Source organism: Bolinopsis microptera, chromosome 11 (genome assembly GCF_026151205.1).
Source record: "Bolinopsis microptera isolate Bmic1 chromosome 11, MBARI_Bmic_1.0, whole genome shotgun sequence".
Lineage (NCBI taxonomy): Eukaryota > Metazoa > Ctenophora > Tentaculata > Lobata > Bolinopsidae > Bolinopsis > Bolinopsis microptera.
This window is the reverse complement of record NC_087082.1, coordinates 11651369-11677438: the sequence shown is the minus strand read 5'-3', so window position 1 is coordinate 11677438 and position 26070 is coordinate 11651369. Positions and strand designations below refer to the sequence as shown.

Here is a 26070-nt window from a genome sequence, read left to right as displayed (position 1 = left end):
TGCTGAGTTCCTGGAGGAGCTGACTGTCAAACATCTGGGAGTTAAGAACACCGACTTGGAGTACCTTCTTGTTGCAGGTAAAAGTGAAGGTGGTATAACTAGAGATCTGTTCACCAGAACATCTATGAAACCTTCTGATTACGAGGATATTTGTGTAAATCAATGTCCACTGTTATTCCGCAAAATTGTGAGCAATGCTACCCGAAATATTATTCGTTTTAAATCAGCTGCACAGAATTAAATTTTAAATATACGATACGTTTGTCCCTTATCGAGGTACCAGTGGAATGTTAATAACGACAGCATTTGAGCATTTGAAATGGCGACACGCTTTTGTGGCGGCCTCGGGAAGATGTTAACATCAAATAACGTATAATTGATTTTGAAATATTGATTTGGAATTTCTTTTATACTTTTTTTCCGCAGAATGATTTATGTCAAATGGTATGCAAATTTACTCCTGCTATTTAACAACTAAGTACTCAAGCATGGGATAATTGCCTTCGTATATTTAAAAAGAATGATTAATTCAACCAATGTTATGACTACTTCAATTTTCCATGATTATTGCCGTTTCCTTTCAACAAGGAACCATTCCATTTTAGGATGGAATGGTACGGTAACGCGGCCATATGACCTACAAAGTCAGATATGTTTACGACCCCTCTAAAACTTCTTTACATTTTCTCCATGGTTAAACTCAACGTGAAATACAGAAGACATTTATAATTTGATATTTTTAGCCCAAGACAGACCTAAGTGGAGAAAGTTATTTTAGTTTTAGTAGGTTACTTATCAGATTTTTAATTTGTTTATACAATTTATTTATTTGAATAAAGTTTTATAATAATTTTAACAATATAATCAAAGCAGCCAAATAAAACATAATGTTTAATTTGAGGAACATATAATTGTATCTTATGTGCTCACAGCTATGTGGTAAAATATTTACAGATGCACAATGTTGCCCAAATACCTGATCCATATTCACTATTCAGCTTATGTTGGAATTATTAAATTCCTACATTATCTTGGAAAATTGCAATAATTAACCAACACGAACCATATTGAAAAGACAGCTTGATTAAAATACTGATTCGGTCTCTATTATTTATTCATTCACCGACAAAATTACGCAAATGTTTAAGTTGTAAATGTTTCAACCAAGAAATATATGACACATTTTCGTAGATGTAATTGTATACTAATTGTAACGTGCACTTAACATGTTAAGAAATTTTAAATGATATGTACTTTTATCATTTTTAATCCTTAACTAAATTGATGAAATAAAAATTAGACATAAAAATCACTCGTACTTAAACTTTAAGAAACATTCAAAATAACAGATACCATAAATCATTTAAGCTGAGTTGTATAATGAATACAGAATAGTGAGCCTAGCTTTTTTGAACTAAGATAGGAAAATGTTCAAGGTTATCAATTAAATAAAACAAAAGAACCATCTGTTGAATAAATTAATGTGACTTATGTATACATGTATTAAACTTTAAACAGATTTTCTTGGATCCTTATAACCATTACATGCACAACTGAATCAAACTGTATTATAATCAAATAGTACTCCAATATCAGAGCATCAAGCAAACATAACATGAGAAGATTGAAGATATTTTCGTAAAAAGTGGTCACGTGCCACAGATGGGCTTGACGTATGAAATAAAAACCCTGCGAATGGCGATAAAACGAGAAATTTAACAACTGTTAAAATCTCCTCCGAGCTAATAATCTTACGCCAGTTTCCAGTAAGCTGGAATTCCTCTTTAGTTCCATAAAACGGCAACTCCTTCAGAAAAACAGAAGGTTTAAGATAAACTCAGCGGTGGTAACTGTAGATAGTATAGTACCGTGTAGCGATGTGTTATAAGCTAGTTAAATGTGAGGTACACTGATACAGTTCCTGAGGAAGCAAGATACAAGACCGGCCTGATATTTTCCAAGTGTACGGTTTATACCCTCAGTCAAAGGGATCATGGGATCTGGCATCCCCTCGGCTAGCAACAGGAAGAAAGGTTTGTTGTATCTGGTGAACTCTTGTACTAGTTCGTGCACCTTGAGAGTGGAAAATTAGTTAAAGTCAGTTAGAAAGTTGTTAGACACGAGAAGAAAATGTAAATCAATGCTGTTTCCTGCCAAACCTCAATTTGCCGTGTCCCATGACAGTTCAATTATACAAACAGCAGATATCAGTTTCACGAGCTAATATTAAAACAAGTCTACTTCTAATCCCCTTTATCCCCCGCCCCCTAACAGTTCCTACCTGAGCTCTGGTGATGCCCCCTTTACCCCCCTCCCCCGCCCTCACTTTAGCAACTCCTACCTGAGCTCTGGTGATGCCCCCTTTACCCCCTCCCCCGCCCTCACTTTAGCAACTCCTACCTGAGCTCTGGTGAATGTGGTGATGCCCCCTTTACCCCCCTCCCCCGCCCTCACTTTAGCAACTCCTACCTGAGCTCTGGTGATGCCCCCTTTACCCCCTCCCCCCGCCCTCACTTTTGTAACTCCTACCTGAGCTCTGGTGATGCCCCCTTTACCCCCCTCCCCCGCCCTCACTTTAGCAACTCCTACCTGAGCTCTGGTGATGCCCCCTTTACCCCCTCCCCCGCCCTCACTTTAGCAACTCCTACCTGAGCTCTGGTGATGCCCACTTTACCCCCTCCCCCCCCCTCACTTTAGCAACTCCTACCTGAGCTCTGGTGATGCCCCCTTTACCCCCTCCCCCGCCCTCACATTTGTAACTCCTACCTGAGCTCTGGTGATGCCCCCTTTACCCCCTCCCCCGCCCTCACTTTTGTAACTCCTACCTGAGCTCTGGTGATGCCCCCTTTACCCCCTCCCCCGCCCTCACATTTGTAACTCCTACCTGAGCTCTGGTGATGCCCCCTTTACCCCCTCCCCCGCCCTCACTTTAGCAACTCCTACCTGAGCTCTGGTGAATGTGGTGATGCCCCCTTTACCCCCCTCCCCCGCCCTCACTTTAGCAACTCCTACCTGAGCTCTGGTGATGCCCCCTTTACCCCCTCCCCCGCCCTCACTTTTGTAACTCCTACCTGAGCTCTGGTGATGCCCCCTTTACCCCCCTCCCCCGCCCTCACTTTAGCAACTCCTACCTGAGCTCTGGTGATGCCCCCTTTACCCCCTCCCCCGCCCTCACTTTAGCAACTCCTACCTGAGCTCTGGTGATGCCCACTTTACCCCCTCCCCCCCCCTCACTTTAGCAACTCCTACCTGAGCTCTGGTGATGCCCCCTTTACCCCCTCCCCCGCCCTCACATTTGTAACTCCTACCTGAGCTCTGGTGATGCCCCCTTTACCCCCTCCCCCGCCCTCACTTTTGTAACTCCTACCTGAGCTCTGGTGATGCCCCCTTTACCCCCCTCCCCCGCCCTCACATTTGTAACTCCTACCTGAGCTCTGGTGATGCCCCCTTTACACCCTCCCCCGCCCTCACATTTGTAACTCCTACCTGAGCTCTGGTGATGCCCCCTTTACCCCCTCCCCCGCCCTCACATTTGTAACTCCTACCTGAGCTCTGGTGATGCCCCCTTTACCCCCTCCCCAGCCCTCACTTTAGCAACTCCTACCTGAGCTCTGGTGATGCCCTCTTTACCCCCTCCCCCGCCCTCACATTTGTAACTCCTACCTGAGCTCTGGTGATGCCCTCTTTACCCCCTCCCCCGCCCTCACATTTGTAACTCCTACCTGAGCTCAGGTGATGCCCCCTTTACCCCCCTCCCCCGCCCTCACTTTAGCAACTCCTACCTGAGCTCTGGTGATGCCCCCTTTACCCCCTCCCCCGCCCTCCACTTTAGCAACTCCTACCTGAGCTCTGGTGATGCCCCCTTTACCCCCTCCCCCCGCCCCTCACATTTGTAACTCCTACCTGAGCTCTGGTGAAGCCCCCTTTACCCCCCTCCCCCGCCCTCACTTTTGTAACTCCTACCTGAGCTCTGGTGATGCCCCCTTTACCCCCTCCCCCGCCCTCACTTTAGTAACTCCTACCTGAGCTCTGGTGAAGCCCCCTTTACCCCCCTCCCCCGCCTCACTTTTGTAACTCCTACCTGAGCTCTGGTGATGCCCCCTTCCCCCCTCCCCCGCCCTCACTTTAGCAACTCCTACCTGAGCTTTACCCCCTCCCCCGCCCTCACTTTTGTAACTCCTACCTGAGCTCTGGTGATGCCCCCTTTACCCCCTCCCCCGCCCTCACTTTAGCAACTCCTACCTGAGCTCTGGTGATGTCCCTTACCCCCCTCCCCCGCCCTCACTTTAGCAACTCCTACCTGAGCTCTGGTGATGTCCCTTTACCCCCTCCCCCGCCCTCACTTTAGCAACTCCTACCTGAGCTCTGGTGATGTCCCTTTACCCCCTCCCCCGCCCTCACTTTAGCAACTCCTACCTGAGCTCTGGTGATGCCCCCTTTACCCCCTCCCCGCCCTCACTTTAGCAACTCCTACCTGAGCTCTGGTGATGCCCCTTTACCCTCCCCCGCCCTCACTTTAGCAACTCCTACCTGAGCTCTGGTGATGCCCCCTTTACCCCCTCCCCCGCCCTCACTTTTGTAACTCCTACCTGAGCTCTGGTGATGCCCCCTTTACCCCCTCCCCCGCCCTCACTTTAGCAACTCCTACCTGAGCTCTGGTGATGCCGAGAGTAGCAGGACAGCTGACAGTGGTGAGATCCTCAGTAACATCTAGATCTACACATAAACCTGGCACCTGATCAGTTATTACAGTTAACAATCAAGTTATTGTCCAAAATGGGGCATAGTACCTACCTATGTCGCATAGGTACTTAGGTAGGTACTGGTGTATCACAGCCTCAGAATTGTAATTCAATATATTGGTAAAAACTTGAAAACTGTACATAATTTATTAAAGCACATGTTAAGTAGATATAATATAAGTAATTATATAGCACATGTTACCTCATCGTTTTCAGCGTCTAACGCTTTGATCATTTCCAGTAAACTTTCGTGTAAAGAGGGCCTGTTAGGGGCTCCTATCACTGATATGTCATCCAAATACCTGAAACACAAGGATATGTTTTATATTTCCAGATATCAGAAACACAAGAATAGCATCGTAATCGAAAAGTTGTAATACAAGGCAAAAGTGTGTGTCCATATCATTACACCCTAGGAAATTGTAACATTGTTGGTGTAAAACGTGTTCAGCGCGTGAACAGCGCTAGCAGTGAAATTCACAAATTTAATAATTTCTTTGACCGCCTAAAACATGTGCATAATATCTAGGTGGAATGGAATTATTGATGTAAAATCATGCAGCTGCATCTAATTTATATTGATTTAACCTAACTGGAAGTTTTGGAATCGATAATCATTCCTCATAATGATGATAACCATGACAATTATGTTACGGATTAGCATTTATTATGTGACGGTGTCTTGTGTAAAAGTGTGTAATTTAGCACATTATTCCTTGCCGTCCATTCCTCATCATATCCGTCTATATTTAATTGCAGTTTTAGTAACTAGTTGGAGGTATTGTTACTGTTATTATAATATATTGTAACATAGACGTGGTTATTCACATTTTACACTTGTAGAATATTTAAACTGGTCCACCATGTGAAACGTAGGTACAGACTACAGTTTGGTAGTTTTGGTGTTATAGAGCTGCACGTGTTATAGAGCTGCACGTGTTATATAGCTGCACGTGTTATAGAGCTGCACGTGTTATAGAGCTGTCGCCACGTATGTCTAGGTTCGTTATTGTTTTGGTAGTTAGTAATGCAAGCCAACATTGTTAGTTAAATACGTATTGGTGCCAGTGAGGCCACTTTCCAACCGATATCATGTAACATGTTTAGCCAATAATACAGACAAAAGATAGACAATAAGATATTCGTTATAATGTTTCAATGTTTAAAAACAAGTCATTAGTATTATAACAGATAAAAGAGACTACAACATGTACATTGTAGAACTACAGATTTGATAAGTAGCTATTGGAACGAGTAGTTGTATTATGCAACAATAACCGTGATATAAAGGAATCTCTCAAACTTATCTTCTAGCTGTTATAGTGTTATCATACATATCTAAAATAGTTGGAAACACACATAACAGGCACATAACAGGCACTTAAGGGGGCCGGGGGGGGGGGGTCTACATCGAAATTCTCTCGAAATTGATGTTATAGTTGTTTCTAATAATAGAGGGAAGTGATATCTATCAGCTGCTTTTGGTCCCATGGAAAAATATTGTTATTTATATAGCTGATAGATATCACTTCCCTCTATCAGAAACAACTATAAAATTAATTTCGAGAGAATTTCGATGAAGACCCCCCGGCCCCCATAACACACATAACAGGCATTCAAGCAGGGGTCGACCGAGGGCAGGATTTTCGACCGAGGCCGAGGAAAATACAGTTAGTTAAGACCGAGGCCGAGGACAACCGAGGTTTCTTTTTTTTGACCGAGGCCGAGGCCGAGGAGTGCAAATTTTGACCGAGGCCGAGGAATTTTGGCAGAAAAATTGTTGGGAAAAAGGGCATTGTTTATTAGGAAAAGCGCACTGTACCTAATCAGATTGTACTGTGTACTATACTGTGTACACACGTTACAATCATTATGAAGGGGCAAGTTCGCCAAGAGTCAGGAGTGGGCATGCCCAGGCAGGATCTGAGTAATTGACAGTGAAATTTGAAATATTCTATCAGAAGCGTGGTCAGCGAGCTCAGCAGCACCAGAGAGATTGTTTTCTACAGCAGGGCACATCCTGAAGTTAAATCGCCTCAGCCTTAAGCCAACAAACTTTGAGGGGTGCTTGTTTCTCAAAAAGAACATCGGAACATTTGGGGACGACTTCGGCCCCTGTCCAAATGAATTTGAAGCCCCAAATAAAGAGGACTGTCCCCCTTCTGAGCTGTGCACAGAAGATTATTCTGATTCAGAGTGCTCAGATATTGTCATTTCATCAGACGATGAATCTTAGACTATGATATTTTTAGTTTTGTGTCCTGGTCAATTGGTCGTTTTATTTTCAATTTTACAAATTCGTTTACAATTACATTAACCTCTGTAAGTCTGTAGAAAAATTCCCAAAATTTCAACAAAAATCCTCGGTCAAATCCTCGGTAAAATCGTCAAATTTCGCCGAGGAATTTCGAATCTATTTTTGACCGAGGCCGAGGCGAACCGAGGAATTGTCCTCCTGACCGAGGCCGAGGAAAAATCGCCATTCCTCGGTAAAACCGAGGCCGAGGAGTGCAAATTTTGACCGAGGCCGAGGAATTTTGGCAGAAAAATTGTTGGGAAAAAGGGCATTGTTTATTAGGAAAAGCGCACTGTACCTAATCAGATTGTACTGTGTACTATACTGTGTACACACGTTACAATCATTATGAAGGGGCAAGTTCGCCAAGAGTCAGGAGTGGGCATGCCCAGGCAGGATCTGAGTAATTGACAGTGAAATTTGAAATATTCTATCAGAAGCGTGGTCAGCGAGCTCAGCAGCACCAGAGAGATTGTTTTCTACAGCAGGGCACATCCTGAAGTTAAATCGCCTCAGCCTTAAGCCAACAAACTTTGAGGGGTGCTTGTTTCTCAAAAAGAACATCGGAACATTTGGGGACGACTTCGGCCCCTGTCCAAATGAATTTGAAGCCCCAAATAAAGAGGACTGTCCCCCTTCTGAGCTGTGCACAGAAGATTATTCTGATTCAGAGTGCTCAGATATTGTCATTTCATCAGACGATGAATCTTAGACTATGATATTTTTAGTTTTGTGTCCTGGTCAATTGGTCGTTTTATTTTCAATTTTACAAATTCGTTTACAATTACATTAACCTCTGTAAGTCTGTAGAAAAATTCCCAAAATTTCAACAAAAATCCTCGGTCAAATCCTCGGTAAAATCGTCAAATTTCGCCGAGGAATTTCGAATCTATTTTTGACCGAGGCCGAGGCGAACCGAGGAATTGTCCTCCTGACCGAGGCCGAGGAAAAATCGCCATTCCTCGGTAAAACCGAGGCCGAGGACTCGGTCGACCCTTGCATTCAAGGATATTAATCTCAAGATAAAGTACTATCTGATCTCAGGTAATACTCTGTAAAGACTAACCTGTACCAACAGTTTGTACTTATTAGTTGTTCCATCATGGATTCCCTGTTTTCGTAGGGAGATAAACCTAGAACTGCGTATTTCTGGAGAATAAAAGGAGGTTTAAATCAAATATTTGAGATGTCTGAGATATCACTGATATAGCTATTACAAGAGCTGTAGTTAATATAAGGGCTAATTTACACACTCAACCAAAGCTAAAGGTTAATTTTGTTACTCAATGTTAAAATTGAAAGACAATCCTATGGAAGCAAGAGTTGCATGTAACCCCAAAAAACTAGCATACATTTCAAGAAATCATTTAAGAGATTTCCATAACTACAACTTTGTAATCATCCACACTTGCTGTTAATTGAAGAACAGCTTTACGAATTTCAAGGATCATTTCAATAGTCTGAAATTTAACCAAAAGGTAAAGTAAAAGGTACCTTAAGAATACCGATGGTGTTAAGAAAAGAAAACCCGTTCCCGGAATGCGCGCCTCTCTCCTCCAAGTTTTTGTAATCCCCGTGACAATCGAAGTTGCCTAGTGTGAGATTGGATGGGGTACCCCGTGCTATCGTGCGACCTAAATGTACACCGTACCTGGGGGAGAGTCAAGTTACTGCAAGATGAAATTGGAGAAGTTTTCATTTTTAAATTTCATTGTGAGGCTAACAAGAAATGCGGCCGCTTTTTTTTGTGCATGGCCGCTCAATTTCCCGATCCGTGATGGCGTATTTTATCATTTTCTATACAACCTGGGGACCCCAGTTTTTACTGTTTATAAGTATGCAGATATGGCGAAGTGACAGGCCGAGCGCCACCAAGTTAATATAATTCCATATTGAATTTGAAAATCGTGTATATTTTTAAAATCATATGCTTATTGTTTATGCAACCTGACACCCGACACGGATGTGTGCAAAATAGTATAAGTAACTCAAAATAATAATAGTATGCTATCAATTAGTGCCTAGTGGGATATGTACATGGTGAAATTAACAATGTACTTGGTCAGTTCAGCGCCGCGCGCCAACAATTAGCTAATTCGGATTATTCCGCAAAATAACTTTGCGCAGGTAGTCACGTGGGCGATTACAGTGTGTGCAGGCAGGTACGGTCGCTCGCACGCTCGCAGGTACGGTCGCAAAGCTACCATATACAAAAAAAAAACCTCGTTCGCTAACCCTTGTCCTTGACTCTTTTGTGCCTTCGGCACTTTGAGTCATGGATCGGGAAAAAATTTAGGAATGTAAAAGTAAAAGTTTAGGAATGTTTTCAGTATAATGATCAGAATGGAAACATATCTTCATTGGTAAAAACTGGAGTGGTTCCTGCATGTTTTGTTCCGCGGAAACTCATCTACATTCAATTTGTGTAGTTGAGTAGAAGTACGTAATCATAACAAAACGTCTGAAGTGATGAGACACGACGACTATCTTCAATGGAACATGGCAGTTCTACATCACGGAATGTACAGATCAGCAGATGAGTTTTGAATAATATGTCAATTCTTCTCAAAGTTTTGTCAAAAAACACGATACCACATTACGAGGAAACTGTGTATTTGTGTATGTAATTCAACTAACTTTTATGAAAATTTTGTTAAAAATAAAAGGGATCGAAATTAGTGCGCTTCCTTCTGATCTAGCAGAAAAAAACCTGAATTAATATAATATCTCACCCTAAACCGAGGATGTCCTCGTTACCCCCCGATATACAGATAGGTCGGAGAGAACAGCGGGCGATGCACCTCACAATATTAGCCAGCCTCCTCTGACATCTGATACTGGCTTCTTCCACCATCCGGTCATACACCTGAGGAAAGGACTGGGTCAGCTGGGAACTAAGCTACATAACAGCTGGGAACTAAGCTACATAACCGCTGGGAACTAAGCTACATAACAGAACAAAACGCCAGAGTTAACTTATTCTTTATCACTGGGTGGGGGGAGGCAGGGGATATCACGTCCTGCTCGTACCTGTAACGCTTACTCCATCACACCGACTATAATTGGCACAGTATCAAGGTTCTACCGCTATAGATCAATAAAGCACATTTTAAGTGGAAAGCTGTAAAACGATAGGTACACCACCACTCAACAGTCACAGTATCATGAATATCATTACCTCGCTCTTTATCTTGAACTACCCTCGAACTTATAAAATGAAGAGTGAACCTCTATCAAGCACAGTGTATACTCTGATATGAACCATTGAGACTTACGTATCAATTACGTTAACATTAATTACCTCCGTATCAATTAAACATGAATTATAGCACCCTCTAAAGTCCAACTTGATCTGACAATCTTGATTCTTGCCCAATCTGGTTAGACTTCTTTGATGAAACAGTTCAAATGATAAGCGTCTCTTAGTCTTTGAAATTACCCACCGCGACAAATTATATAATACGTTTAAGGGGACATATACAGAAAGCTTTTTAAATGTCCTGACCATGCTGTTAACTTCATATTAAGAAAGTATACATCAAATAATTTTTACAGAATTGTAATCAGCTTGATAAGACGAATCTTTTAGTACCAAATAGGTGATTTTAGAAGACAAATTGTCTTAAATAATTTTCTAGCTCGAACACAAATTTTGTATAAATTTTTAAACAAATTTTGTGTCTTTAACTACTATAAATTTGGTACTAAAAGATTCGTTTTACCAAGCTGATCACGAATCTGTAAAAAGTATTTCAAAAAGACTGATACTTTTTGAGTTAGAGGCATTTTACGCCTTAAATCTGCCATTGTTGGGCCTTTTTTACGATGAATTTTACTAAGTCGTTTGAGGCCAGATTTGATACCTTAAAACTCAAAATTGAGAGAAATCCTGTTCCAAAAAGTTGGATATGATTATCAGCTACACTCACAAGAATTTTTGAAGCGATATCTTATGACCTGGGTGATTGGTAAAATATACAACTTTGATTTTTTGCAAAAATTTCAATTTTGCTTTTCTCGACCTTGTTTGGTCTGTAACTTCGTCATTTATTGTTTAATTATAAAATCCTTTTAAGGGCTTTTTGTACGGATTGTAAATAATGTTCAGTAAAAATATCAGCCAAAAAACGTATAAAATAATTGAAAGATCGGTATAAAAAAACAAAATATTTATTTTTTCGAAAGTGAGTAGTAGTACCATCAAATATAATTTTTAATGTATCAAATCTTATTGTTTTGATGTATACTTTCTTAATATGAAGTTAACAGCATGGTCAGGACATAAAAGCTTTTTGTATATTATGTCCCCTTAACGATCTGAGTACATATAATATATTATATGCGTAGTGTCAGTAACACTGTTACTGATCATACCCAACCATGAATGTCAATTACATTGTTACTGATAAAAACCATGCATATCAATTGCATAACATTACTGATACTCATTAGGCCTAAGGCATGTCAAGTTTACGATAAATATGTTACATTTTACAAGACGTAAGAACTAAGAAACTACCACAGCAGGTGGTCACATGTAGGTATCTAATCTAGGTAAACTATAGGTAAAAATATAATATTAATCATAAGCTAAAATGTACTAATCTTTGTATTCTAAATGGGGAAAAGAAGAAACATTGTCAGTCAGTCGAGAAAATTGTCAGTCAGGCTATATGGCAGCTTTCTAGATGTTGTGACTATGCTAGTAGTGGTCCCAGGCTTGCGACTGGAATTGCGGTGTTAAATCGATTTAATGGTATACCAACGATCCACCTCCCACTTGTTGTTTGGTACTTAGCATTAATAGTGTTAGCTGTAGCCATTTATAGCAAGAATCTTAAAACTAAAGGGGATGACAAGGAAAAGAGGAAGGAAAAAGAATAACGGAACAAACGAAACAAACGGAACATAGTTACATCTAACAGTATTAGCAATGTTACAGGGACAGTCATGAAATGACAAAGAGGAACACCACGACAAAACCTGGGAGTAGCAGGCTAAGTCTCCTGATAGTTTTACTCGACTTATAATATATATTTATATATTACCAAGCGAGCAGTAAAACATCCGTGTCAATAGACTATCAAAATGTTAAATATGTTTAGAATCTAGTTACCTTATTATCACCGTATTTAATGTTAGTTTGCTCGATTCCCTCAGCTTGTGCCATATCATCGAGCTGCTTGGTGATGTCGTCATACTGCACCTGAAACACAAGAAAATAGGGTGACCCAGGATAATACTGCTGTTTCTATAACCATGGTTACCATGGTTACCATCTACATGTTTACATATTTTATTAACATACTCTGAATAAGCATGCATCCCATTAAAAAGGGGAAAATAACGGTTAATAAGATTGACAGTATACATATTATCTAACTGTACTTTACTATTATGTGGTAAGCAGTCGTTGTAAAACAAAACTCACCTCGCCCAGTAAAAGTGTCTGCTCGAAGAAGTTCCTCTGACCGGGTCCAACAGGACTGCCTACAAACTGTTGAGCAAAACACTTGTAGTTCAAACCGTGACCTCGGCGCCCTCCGTTTAACCATTTACCTACGTAGTTTTCTGAACCTGCCATAATTTAAGTGTAACTGTTTTGTCTGATATCATCAGACGTCATGTTATCATGATTGTGACGCCTGCTAGACAAAATGATTATCTCTAAAATGACAGGTACACAAATTACAGGTAAGCAGGTATTTTACGGATCTAGAGTACATTGCGGTCAGTAAATGTTTTACTTTTTAACAGTGACGAGGATTGAACACCTCAAATAAAATTCATAGATTCATAAGTGGTATTTTTGTCAGTTTGGGATAAATGGCAAACCAAAGGCTAGGTACATGCTTATATAAATGCAATACTAATAATATTATTTTTAATTAGATAGGAACTTATGTACGTTGAAAATGTTAATAACCTATAACGACGAATCTGATGCCGGGACCCTGCAGCTGCGCTTTCTCCAGACATTTGACGAAAGTTTCATTTTCTTTGTCAGTGGGAAGATCACAGTCAAAGAGCGTCTTGATGTGATCCCCAGCTGAGGTCTGACCATTGCGAACTGGAACTCTGAGGAATAGCACGTGTTAAATAAAGAGGTACTTTGGGGAATATAAATAGTACAATTAATAAAGTAAGGTTCGTAAATATTCCCAGAGCCAATTTCGCACTGATCAGTTTACAGCAGTTAGCGATAAACTTAAAGTGACGCAAGGGTACTTTCCCGTTTAAATTTAACGCAATCTATCAGCAGTACTACGCTGGCTCCTGATCCAGGACCGGTGAAGCCTCATGAGATTTAGAGCTGGATTACAGAGCAAACTGTAACCTGTTTACTGCAAAACCGAGCCATGCATAAATTCAGCAGCTGTGTGCAGTTAAGAAGTTGTAACTTCTCTAAACGTCATCCGGAGTACCCCAATATCTGGACATCATTTAGTTTGCCGACTGCAGGGTTCCAGGTATAATCCGTGTCAATTATCTGATTACAGTAATTACCACTATAATTAGGGTGGTTAGACTGGACACGAGAGAGAGAGAGAGGGGGTGTTGGGTACGAGGTGTTAAAAGGCGCATCTTAGTTCACAACAGCTGTGTTACTGCTGGTTACTGCTGGTAACTGCTGTGTGACTGCTGTGTGACTGCTGGTTACAGCTGTGTTACTGCTGGTAACTGCTGTGTGACTGCTGGTTACAGCTGTGTGACTGCTAGTTACTGCTGTGTGACTGCTGGTTACAGCTGTGTGACTGCTGGTTACTGCTGTGTGACTGCTGGTAACTGCTCCAATTTGCACGGCCTTCAATACACGTGTGTTATGAGCTAAGTGTTCGCTGCTAAAACCAACTAAGGTGTTATGATATAATTATAACTATAATAAGAACTGCACCTTTAGAATTTAGATACGGATTTCAAAGTCTGCAGAAATTTCTTGACCTCAACCCTTGATACAGATTATAATATACGCTGGAACTTATGCAGTCCACAGTTCATAACATATATTTTCTTAGTAGAGTCTGACCACAATAACAGATGTCCAGTTCCTGAAGTATGGCACAGCACATGAAGACGGAGCCTGACAAACAGTTACACTCTCACAAAGTGTTCTGTAGTGTGGTTAACAAACTGACTTCCATCATGTTTACTTCTCATTCTAATAATGACTGGTGTGATATTTATTGTAAAACATACTACTGTACTGCACAATCTTCAGCATATTGGAACTATTTAGTCACTGTATTTTAGGCTAAATAAGGCAAAAATATCCCCAGTTTTAACCGGAAAACGCATGGTGTTTCATGATGTGATCCTAGCAACTTAACCGCCAGTTGTTTATGTGGAAATGTAACCAGTTTTAATACGTGTTACAGTGCTTTTACCACTATATTTTAGCACTTGTGAGACTCATGACTGTAGTTTTTTGTTCAGAAGTTGTTCTTCACAGATCATCGAGTTTTACTGTGCTAGTATTGGGTTACCTTAATAAACTTATCAAAACCTTAGCGAGCAAGCGCAGTGCATAGAGGCGTACTACCTATATAATAACAGTGCATAGTGGCGTACTACCTATATAATAACAGCACATAGTGGGCAGTGGCGTACTACCTATATAATAACAGTGCATAGTGGGTAGTGGCGTACTACCTATATAATAACAGCACATAGTGGGCAGTGGCGTACTACCTATATAATAACAGCACATAGTGGGCAGTGGCGTACTACCTATATATAATAACAGCACATAGTGGGTAGTGGCGTACTACCTATATATAATAACAGCACATAGTGGGTAGTGGCGTACTACCTATATAATAACAGCACATAGTGAGCAGTGGCGTACTACCTATATATAATAACAGCACATAGTGGGTAGTGGCGTACTACCTATATAATAACAGCACACAGTGGGTAGTGGCGTACTACCTATATAATAACAGCACATAGTGGGTAGTGGCGTACTACCTATATAATAACAGCTCACATAGTGGGCAGTGGCGTACTACCTATATAATAACAGCACATAGTGGGCAGTGGCGTACTACCTATATAATAACAGCACATAGTGGGCAGTGGCGTACTACCTATATAATAACAGTACATAGTGGGCAGTGGCGTACTACCTATATAATAACAGCACATAGTGGGTAGTGGCGTACTACCTATATAATAACAGCACATAGTGGGCAGTGGCGTACTACCTATATAATAACAGCACATAGTGGGCAGTGGCGTACTACCTATATAATAACAGTACATAGTGGGCAGTGGCGTACTACCTATATAATAACAGCACATAGTGGGTAGTGGCGTACTACCTATATAATAATAGCACATAGTGGGTAGTGGCATACTACCTATATAATAACAGCACATAGTGGGCAGTGGCGTACTACCTATATAATAACAGCACATAGTGGGTAGTGGCGTACTACCTATATAATAACAGTACATAGTGGGTAGTGGCGTACTACCTATATAATAACAGCACATAGTGGGCAGTGGCGTACTACCTATATAATAACAGCACACAGTGGGTAGTGGCGTACTACCTATATAATAACAGCTCACATAGTGGGCAGTGGCGTACTACCTATATAATAACAGCACATAGTGGGCAGTGGCGTACTACCTATATAATAACAGCACATAGTGGGCAGTGGCGTACTACCTATATAATAACAGCACATAGTGGGCAGTGGCGTACTACCTATATATAATAACAGCACATAGTGGGTAGTGGCGTACTACCTATATATAATAACAGCACATAGTGGGTAGTGGCGTACTACCTATATAATAACAGCACATAGTGAGCAGTGGCGTACTACCTATATATAATAACAGCACATAGTGGGTAGTGGCGTACTACCTATATAATAACAGCACATAGTGGGCAGTGGCGTACTACCTATATAATAACAGTACATAGTGGGCAGTGGCGCACTACCTATATAATAACAGCACATAGTGGGCAGTGGCGTACTACCTATATAATAACAGCACATAGTGGGCAGTGGCGTACTACCTATATAATAACAGTGCATAGTGGGTAGTGGCGTACTACCTATATAATAACAGCACATAGTGGGTAGTGGCATACTACCTATATAATAACAGTACATAGTGGGCAGTGGCATACTACCTACCTATGTGACCTATGTGACCTATGTTGAGTTTCGTCAAGACTTGACGGGGCCATCACATCTTCTGACCACCCCATAGCGAAGTAGAGTCTCGCTCGTTGCGCCAGCACAGCAGAGAGTTCGTATTTGGAGGAGTATATCCCCTGATCGGCGGCTTATCAGGGAGAGACAACATGAACTTTGTGAGCTTATCTTTGAAGTGCTCTAGATCTTGAATGACATTCAGATGGTAGGGGATTGCATTCCACAATTTAGGTCCCTGAACTGCAAATGAGTTGTCAAACAAGGTGAGGTTTGCTGTTGAACTGGTTCTACGTTTTGATGGAATTACTGCAAGGTTTCCAAGCCTTGGGCGTGAAACAAATAGAACGTTCAGATCATTGCTGGTCTTTCCGTGGAGGATTTTCCACATATGGAGAATGATGAATCGCTCCCGCCTTCGTCGAAGAGACATCAGAGATAGATAGACCAGGCGATCCCAGTAGTGGAGATCGCGCATTCCTGATATTCTGGCGGTGAATGCTTTCTGTACACTCTCCAGTTCTTGGATATCGCTGATTTTTGAGGGATGCCATAATGGACAGCAATATTCAATCAGACTTCGAACCATTGATTTGTATAGCGTCAGCATGATGGAGTGAGATCGTGTGTGAAATACACTGAGAACCCATGATGCTTTTTGGCGAGCTTTATCTGCAATGGCTCGTATGTGAGGGGACCAAGAGAGATCACTTGACACTATGACGCCTAAATCCCTGAGCTGATGTATTGGCTCAAGTATAGTGTCTTTGGAAACTGAGTATTGATAGTGTTCAACCACAAATGGAAGTTCAGATAGTACATATTGGTGGTTGAATTTATGACACATGTACTCAAATTTGTCTTTGTGAAGGGCCATATTATTTCTTTCAGACCAGTCAATGACATTTTGCAGATCTTCTTGGAGGAGCTTGACGTCATGCTCCGATTTGATAGCAATGGATATGCGAGTGTCATCAGCAAAACATCGAATTATAGAGTGCATGATACAATGTTCGATATCATTGATAAAAATCAAGAAAAGGATCGGCCCCAAAACAGTACCTTGTGGAACTCCGCTGATTATCAGTGCAAGGATGGACAGATGACCGTCAACAACAACTGCTTGTTTCCGGTCTGAGAGGAAAGATTCTATCCACTTTATGATTTTAGGATGGATTCCATAGAGTTGGAGCTTTCTCAGTAGGAGTTTGTGATCGACTTTATCGAAAGCCTTGGCATAGTCGAGGTATATTGAATCAAAATCTGAATTGTTGCTCAGAGAATCCAAAACGTCATCAAAATGGTGGAGAAGTTGAGTAAGGCAACTCCGGCCAAATCTAAATCCGTGCTGCTTACTACAGATGAGGTTATTGATCTCCAAATAGTTTACCAGCTTTTTTCTTATCACCCTCTCGTATACTTTAACCACATGAGAGGTGAGTGATATAGGTCGGTAGTTAGCTGGTTTGGCTCGACTATCCTTCTTGTGGAGAGGAAATACGTGTGAGAACTTATAGAAACTAGGGACCTCCCCAGTAACTAAAGAGCGGGACCAGATGATGTGCATTGGTTCTGCTGGGGGGGGGGGGGGTCCAACTACAAAAAATACGAATACGAATTTCAAATTTTAGGGGTGCGTTCGTATTTTTTCGTATTTTTTCGTATTTTTTACCAAACTTTTTTACTCTAGAAATAACGAAATTTCCCAGAGAAATGGATCTATAAATCCATTGGTATTCTCCGTTGTATCTTTGTATATTACACTGTATGACATCAGAGAAGATAAATAAGACGCAGCAAAACTGGTGAACAAATGAAAATACAATACTACGATTACCTACTAATTAATAATTGGAGTTTAGCTGCTTGTCAATCTCACGTAAGCGTAAATGTCAAAATCACTGGGATATTATCACAATTCAGATATTATGATGTATTAATTGGGATTTATAAAGGTCTTTGAATGCTACATCACAGAATATCATTGCCAAATACGCATACTTTTAAAATCTGGTAAGTTGGGTCCCTAAAACGGAATTTAATCAGCTTCGGCTGAACCCATTATAAATATATATTATAATATATAAGACTATATATGGCACATTCATATTAATATTCTATCAGATCTTTCTTTAGATAAACTTATTACACAAAGTAGTCATGGTTATTATAGTAAGTAGTAACAGCTTAAATTCCTTAGGATTAAAAATAAAGAAAAACTTCAAATTCTCTTAGTGATCTTCAAAACTTCTTTTGATAGGTAAATCTTACCATCTACATCAGACCTCACCCAAACATGATAGTTCTGATGGGTAGAACAAAAGGAGTTCATGGGTACATGGCAGACAGACGACCTGTCACCCTTGCTGAATATATGCGATGTTGACATGAACAGAGCCTACCCGCGGAACTTGACAGCTTGCTTGAATTTTTTCTTGTAGAACCAGCCCTTGTCACCAACAGATACACGTTTACAGTCTTTTCCAAGCGATTCAAATGGCCGAGAAAGTGACACCCTGGCGATACTGTAGCCTTTGATTCTCCTTTGGCGTGTATGACCTACCATTGATGACCGACCGTCGTTCATGAACTTCTCAGCAGCAGTATCAACATGGTACCAACATCCGTCGGTTGTGAGAACTCCAGTTGACTGGTTATAAATCTCCATTTCATCATCATCATCATCATCATTGGGAGCCTCAAGCTCAGCCTCTTCCCTGTCATCATCATCAACTAGAGTGTAACAGTCGGGTTCAGTAGGTATATCGAGTTCGCACCCGGACAGCTTTGTGTGAGCACGAATCATATCCTTCCCCATGTCGATGCCTTCCCTGAGTGCTTTCCTAAGTTTCTTGAGGCTGGTGTCTCTGCCCTTGTACACCCGTGTTTTGAGGAGGAGGCTGAGGAGGACTGAGGAGGAAGACTGGTGAGGAGGATGAGGAGGATGAGGATGAGGACTAAGGAGGACTAAGGAAGACTGAGGAGGAATGAGGACGATCGAGGAGGACTGAGGAGGAGGACGAGGAGGAGGACTAAGGACGAGGAGGACTGAGGAGGAGGACGAGAGCGAGGAGGAGGAGGATGACTATGAGAAGGACTGAGGAGGAGGACTGATAACTTGATAAGAAGGAGAAGGAGGATGAGGACTGAGGAGGAGGAGGAGGAGGACTGATGAGGAGGAGGACTGGGGGAGGACTGAGAAGGAGGACTAAGGATGAGGAGGACGAGGAAGAAGACTGAGGAGGAGGAGGACTTAGGAGTAGGAGGAGGAGGAGGAGGAGAAGGACTGAGGAGTAGGAGGAGGAGGAGACTGAGGAGGATGACTGATGAGTAGGAGGAGGAGGACTGACGAGTAGGAGGAGGACTGAGGAGGAGGAGGACTCCAGAAGAGGAGGACTCAGGAGGAGGACGAGGAGGACGAGGACGAAGGGAGGAGGACGAGGACGACTATGAGGAGGACTGAGGAGGAGAAGGAAGAGGAGAAGGAGGAGGACAATGAGGACGAAGACTGAGGTGAAGAAGGAGGACTGGGGAGGACTGAATAGGAGGAGGAGGACTGAGGAGGAGAAGGAGGAGGAGGAGGATTGAGGAGGACTGAGGAGGAGGAGGACTGAGGAGGAGGAGGAGGACTGAGGAGGAGGAGGAGAAGGACGACTGAGGAGGAGTACTGAGGAGGAGGAGGAGGAGGGCTCCAGAGGAGGAGGACTCAGGAGGAGGACTGAAGAGGAGGAGAAGGATGAGGATGAGGAAGAGGAAGAGGAAGAGGAAGAGGAAGAGGAAGAGGAAGAGGAAGAGGAAGAGGAAGAGGAAGAGGAGGAGGTGGAGGAGGAGGAGAGAAGCATCTTAATGTTATTTCCATAACATTTTTCGTCTGTTTTTGTCAGTCTTTGAGGAGGAGGACTGGTGAGGAGGAGGATGAGGAGGGCTGAGGAGGGCTGAGGAGGAGGATGACTGATGAGGAGGAGAAGGAAGATGAAAAGGAGGAGGACAATGAGGACGAGGACTGAGGAGGAGGAGGACTGGGGGAGGACTGAATAGGAGGAGGACTGAGGAGGAGGATGAAGAGGACTGAGGAAGAGGATGAAGAGGACTGAGGAAGAGGAGGAGGAGGAGGACTCAGGAGGACTATGAGGAGGACTGAGGACGAGGACTGTTGAGGAGGAGGACTGAGGAGGAGGAGGACTGAGGAGAAGGACTGAGGAGGAGGAGGAGGGGGAGGAGGACTCCAGAGGAGGAGAACTAAGGACGAGGACGCGGACGACTATGAGGAGGACTGATGAGGAGGAGAAGGAAGAGGAGAAGGAGGAGGACAATGAGGACGAGGACTGAGGAGGAGAAGGAGGACTGAATAGGAGTAGGAGGACTGAGGAGTCCGAGGAGGATGAAGAGGATGAAGAGGACTCAGGAGGAGAAGGAGGAGGACTCAGGAGGACTATGAGGAGGACTGAGAACGAGGACTGGCGAAGAGGAGGAGGACTGAGGAGGAGGAGGAGGACTGAGGAGGAGGAGGAGGAGGAGGACTGAGGAGGAGGAGGAGGAGGAGGAGGAGGAGGAGTACTCCAGAGGAGGAGGACTCAGGAGGAGGACTGAAAAGGAGGAGGAGGATGAGGAAGAGGAAGAGGAGGAGGAGGAGGAGGAGGAGGAGGAAAGCATCTTAATGTTATTTCCATAACATTTTTTGTCTGTTTTGTCTGTTTTTGTCCATTTTTGTCCGCCCTACTTTTTGTCCGTTTTGAGGAGGACTGCAGAGGAGGAGGACTGGTGAGGACTGAGGAGGAGGATCACTGATGAGGAGGAGAAGGAAGAGGAGAAGGACAATGAGGACGAGGACTGAGGAGGAGGAGGAGGAGGAGGACTGAGGAGGAGGATGAAGAGGACTCAGGAGGAGAAGGAGGAGGACTCAGGAGGACTGAGGACGAGGACTGGTGAAGAGGAGGAGGACTGAGGAGAAGGAGGAGGACTGAGGAGGAGGAGGACTCCAGAGGAGGAGGACTCAGGAGGAGGGGGAGGGGGAGGACTGAGGAGAAGGAGGAGTAAGAGGACTCGGGGAGGACTGAGGAGGAGGAGGAGGAGGACTGAGGAGGAGGATGAGGAGGACTGAGGAGAAGGAGGAGGAGGAAGAGGAGGAGGAGGATAAGGAGGAGGAGGACTGGGGGCGGGGGGAAGAGGAGGAAGAGGAGGAGGAAGAGGAGGAGGAGAGAAGCATCTAAATGTTATTTCCATAACATTTTTTGTCTGTTTTTGTCTGTTTTTGTCCGTTTTTGTCCGCCCTACTTTTTGTCCGTTTTGAAAATATAGGGTACCGAACGGACAAAAACGGACACAAAACATGATCCCCCAGCCAAGCATGTGTCACGATACAAATGAACTTGACTATACATTTAAGGTGCAGTGTATTAGTGATATTATGGTATGTTTAAAGACCGGACCACAAAATATAACCCGGTACCTAGTGTTGTACTAATACATAATAACAAGTAGCAGGGATAAAATCAATGAGCAGAAACAATCGATCTCACAAGAGGCCAAAGCACTCGGGTCTAGGAGTACGTGACAACTTCAACTAGTAGTGAGCATACTAGCCCCTGCAGTGGAAAAACACATAAAAAATAATATTTGAATGTCCAATTGGTTCGTTTTCTCATCACAATATAGCATATTATATGTAGGGGTTCTGGTTGAATTATATCATTTCTAAGAGGTTTTAGAGATCGATTCTGTAAATTTCTCAATTTTCCGATTTTTCCTATTCCGATTTTGGCCTCATCAACCCTCACATCGGAAAACGGGTAAAGATCTACAACAAGTTTATAGCTGTTCAATGATTATACATTATTCAGTTAAATGGACCAATTTCCAATAAAACATAAAATGGATCACAATATATATCCCAAATTTTAATAAAAAAACGATAAAAAGGGAGCGAATTTCAAAATTTTGTGTGGGTTCATCGTTTTTTTGTTGCACCCCCAGGTTTTATGTATAAAACATGATGGTTTACATATTATTTTAACGTTTCTTCACTGCTAAGTTGAGCTTAGATCTGATTAATTACGAAGATGTGTGATCTTCTATTTATCAAAATGACGATTTGTAAAAAATACGAAAAAATACGAAAAAATACGAATACGAATTTGAAATTTTAGGGGTGCGTTCGTATTTTTTGTAGTTGGACCCCCCCCCCCTTCTGCTAGGGCTTTCTTGCAGTTCTTGAGAAGGGTGACTGGAATTTCGTCAGGACCTGATGCAGCATTAGATTTGATGTCTTCAATGGCCTTAATGATGTCGTCCACGGAGAAATTCAGCATATCGTCAGTAAAAGGATGCTTGATTGGAGGGGGACTGAAAGAAGCAGAGTCGATCCGAGTTTTCGAAGGATCACTGAATACTGACAAGAACTGATTCTGCAAGAGGTTGGCAATATCTTTTGGATTTGATTTGATGGCACCGTTTCCATCAAAAAGCATGCTGATGTTGCTTTTCTTTTTCGAAAATTTCTTAGCGTAACTATAGAAATACTTGGGATTTTCTTTTACCTTGCTTACGGCTTGCTGTTCACGGTACAGGAGATCCTGGTTGATGGCATCACGAATATCCATATGAGCGAGAGCAAGTTTCCGGTTCAAAGATTCAATCTGTGTGGGAGGGCTATGAGGATTAATTTTTGCAGCCTCTAGCTGGGTTTGAAGCTTTCGTTTTCTGCGAGAGGGGATGCGCACAGATGAGCGAGTTTGGGTTTTGGGAGGGATCTTCTTCGGACAGCCAATCTGGCAGATTTGTAGAGTAATAAGAGTGAATAGCTCTGGAAAATCCTCTTTGTCGCAAAGGTTGATGAGTTGAGCCCAGTCAACAGATGAGAGCATATCATTGATCGATGAAAAATCTGCTTTATTAAAGTCTAAGCTTCTAAACGAAGAATCAATGAAATCCGGAGGATCTGAATGAGTAGGAGAACAAGGATTGTAAGACAAAAATATCTCTACACGTCTGTGATCTGATAGTGGAGTGTCCAAAATAGAGACGTGAGAAACTAGATCCTCTGAGTTTGAAATGTACAGATCTAATACATTTCTGAGTCGGGTGGGTTCCAGCACATGTTGAGTACATAGATTCTCAGACATGAAGTCAAGTAAAAGAGCTGCACTGTAAGTTGAACATGAGGAACCACCGGGTAAGATAGAATTAGTGGACCAGCCAATGAGGGGAATATTAAAGTCTCCAAGAAGTGATAGCCGGTATTCGCCATCGCCACTGGCAATGTACTGGTCAATGAAGTCCAAACATGATTTAAAACTGGGAACTGGACACTCGGGCGGGCGATATAGAACACAAATGATTGACTTTTCAGATTCGCTGGTACACATCAAAGCCTGACAGTATCTATCATCATATGTCTGGACGTTAGTTATGGGGAGTTCATCATGTGTATAAAGTAAAACTCCACCTCCAACCCTAGCTTCTCTATCACTTCTGAACAGAGAGTAACCCGGAATTTCAAGTTGAGCATCCTCAATGTAAGACTTAAGCCATGTCTCTGTTAAGGCGATTAATGGAACGGTGTGGTTCTTGGCTTGTTCCTTTCTTAATTCGTCTTCAAGGTAAGAGGCTTTCCATCTGGAGGTGCTATGGGCGCTAGGGTTAAATGATTGAATGTTTAGCAGCCAGATGCTAGAATGTTCGACCAGTTCGCTTGGGGAGGAGGAAAACGACTCTGCGGTTGGAACTGGGGAACAGGATGTTGGAACATGATGTTCTGGCTTGGAGGACCGTGAGGGACGAACTGCCTGATGATGTGCTGGTTGGCACTGGGGAAGAGCGAGGCAATTCTGTTCTCCTGAGTCACAATACTGGATTTTATGTTTTCGATCTCTTTCTGAAAAGTGGTCTGGAAGTTCGTCAGAAGGGATCGAATCTCTAAAAAATCCTTGTTCTCATGATGGGGTGTTGACTTAGTATGAGACTGAGAAGAAGAGCGCGTCCTTTTATTGTTGTTATTCTCTTTATTTTTCTGATCATTGGAAGTTCTGTTATCAGAGATGTCTCTTCTGTAGGAATCACGCTCCTTGGGTTTGTGTCGTTTAGTACCAACAGTGTGAACTAATAAGCATTCCTCATCGTAACAAGACTTATCAGACAAGGATGTTGGACAGTGTTGGGGATGAAAAAATTTGCATTTATCACCACGCCTACAGCCAAACTTTCTGTGGGTACTATTTTTTTAATGAACTTAGAGCAGCGTGGAGGGTGGAACATTTTGCATGCTGATTGATCATTACTTGGCGTTTTACCACTGACACCGTGTGGGCATTTTCCAAGTTTTAGCAAGCTGCAGATCTCATCAAGCCGTAAATTGGGCAGCTGCGATTTATCGTCATTTACTGAATGTTGTTCATCTTCCTGTGATTTGACGATTGAAAGCTTTTTCTGAAGCTCATCTTGATCAAGGGAGACATGTTGTTTTTTCTGGTTCTGGGAAGATGGAGTGTTTGCACCAGATTGCTGTTTAGAGGCCAATTTACTAGGGGCCTTGGATTTCGCCTTTGACTGATTTGATAAGTTGGTTTCATAACATGCTTTGCAAAGCCAAACAGAAGTAGCTGAAGACACACGTGGTTCAAAAGAATCACAATCATGGCAGCCTTGCAAACAAAGAAAGCAACATGCGGCAGGTTTTGTAACAGAATCAAACTGAGTCGAGTATTCGATATCACAATCCGGACAGATGGCAGGGTACAGTGACTGAATCTCGAGTATGATTCTCTTGGCGAGTGAAAGCTTATTTGAAAATATACGGTTGCCTTTAGGCTCCTCAGTTTTGATGTTGAGAAAAAGAGCACAAGCGTTCAATGTAGCTAACTGAAAACGGGGCCCACCGAGTACAGTCTGATTATCGGACACATCTTTAGACGAGTCAAAAGCAGTCAGGAGTGTTTTGGAGAGTGGATCTGCTTTACTCAAAAGATTACCAATAATAAGCCGTATCTTTTCATCGAAATTTGGAATGACAGTTGACATAGTTTACAGATACCGTGTACTTGTATTGTGTATAGTGTGTAAAAATCCGTCGAACAATTACACGCACACAGTGATGAGCCAGTCTTATCTCAAATAGAAATATTAGATAAGAGAGCTATGCAAATGTAAACGTATTCAAAAGCTTAGGTTACCTATATAATAACAGTACATAGTGGGCAGTGGCATACTACCTATATAATAACAGTACATAGTGGGCAGTGGCGTACTACCTATATATTAATAACAGCACATAGTGGGCAGTGGCGTACTACCTATATAATAACAGCACATAGTGGGTAGTGGCGTACTACCTATATAATAACAGTACATAGTGGGTAGTGGCGTACTACCTATATATAATAACAGTACATAGTGGGCAGTGGCGTACTACCTATATAATAACAGCACATAGTGGGCAGTGGCGTACTACCTATATAATAACAGTACATAGTGGGTAGTGGCGTACTACCTATATAATAACAACTTGCATAGTGGGTAGTGGCGTACTACCTATATAATAACAGCACATAGTGGGTAGTGGCGTACTACCTATTATATAATAACAGTACATAGTGGGTAGTGGCGTACTACCTATATAATAACAGTGCATAGTGGGCAGTGGCGTACTACCTATATAATAACAGTACATAGTGGGTAGTGGCGTACTACCTATATAATAACAGCACATAGTGGGTAGTGGCGTACTACCTATATAATAACAGCACATAGTGGGCAGTGGCATACTACCTATATAATAACAGTACATAGTGGGTAGTGGCGTACTACCTATATAATAACAGCACATAGTGGGCAGTGGCGTACTATCTATATAATAACAGTACATGGT

General features: G+C 42.3%; 2 protein-coding genes across 2 annotated transcripts in view; one reads left to right on the top strand and one right to left on the bottom strand.

The window, feature by feature from the left end:
- Positions 1-26070, top strand: part of LOC134822799 (protein ABHD13-like) — a 948842-nt gene that overhangs the window by 58139 nt on the left and 864633 nt on the right. The gene's annotated exons all lie outside the window — the stretch shown is intronic.
- Positions 891-26070, bottom strand: part of LOC134822596 (uncharacterized) — a 38134-nt gene continuing 12954 nt past the window's right edge. The window contains exons 2-10 of the mRNA XM_063833724.1: positions 12965-13116; positions 12470-12615; positions 12155-12244; positions 9771-9904; positions 8533-8689; positions 8105-8187; positions 4945-5044; positions 4649-4735; positions 891-2073 (exon numbers count right to left, since the gene is read on the bottom strand). Of these exons, the coding sequence (XP_063689794.1) occupies positions 1894-2073; positions 4649-4735; positions 4945-5044; positions 8105-8187; positions 8533-8689; positions 9771-9904; positions 12155-12244; positions 12470-12615; positions 12965-13116 (1129 nt within the window). The 3' untranslated portion in view covers positions 891-1893. The remainder of the gene's footprint in view (positions 2074-4648; positions 4736-4944; positions 5045-8104; positions 8188-8532; positions 8690-9770; positions 9905-12154; positions 12245-12469; positions 12616-12964; positions 13117-26070) is intronic.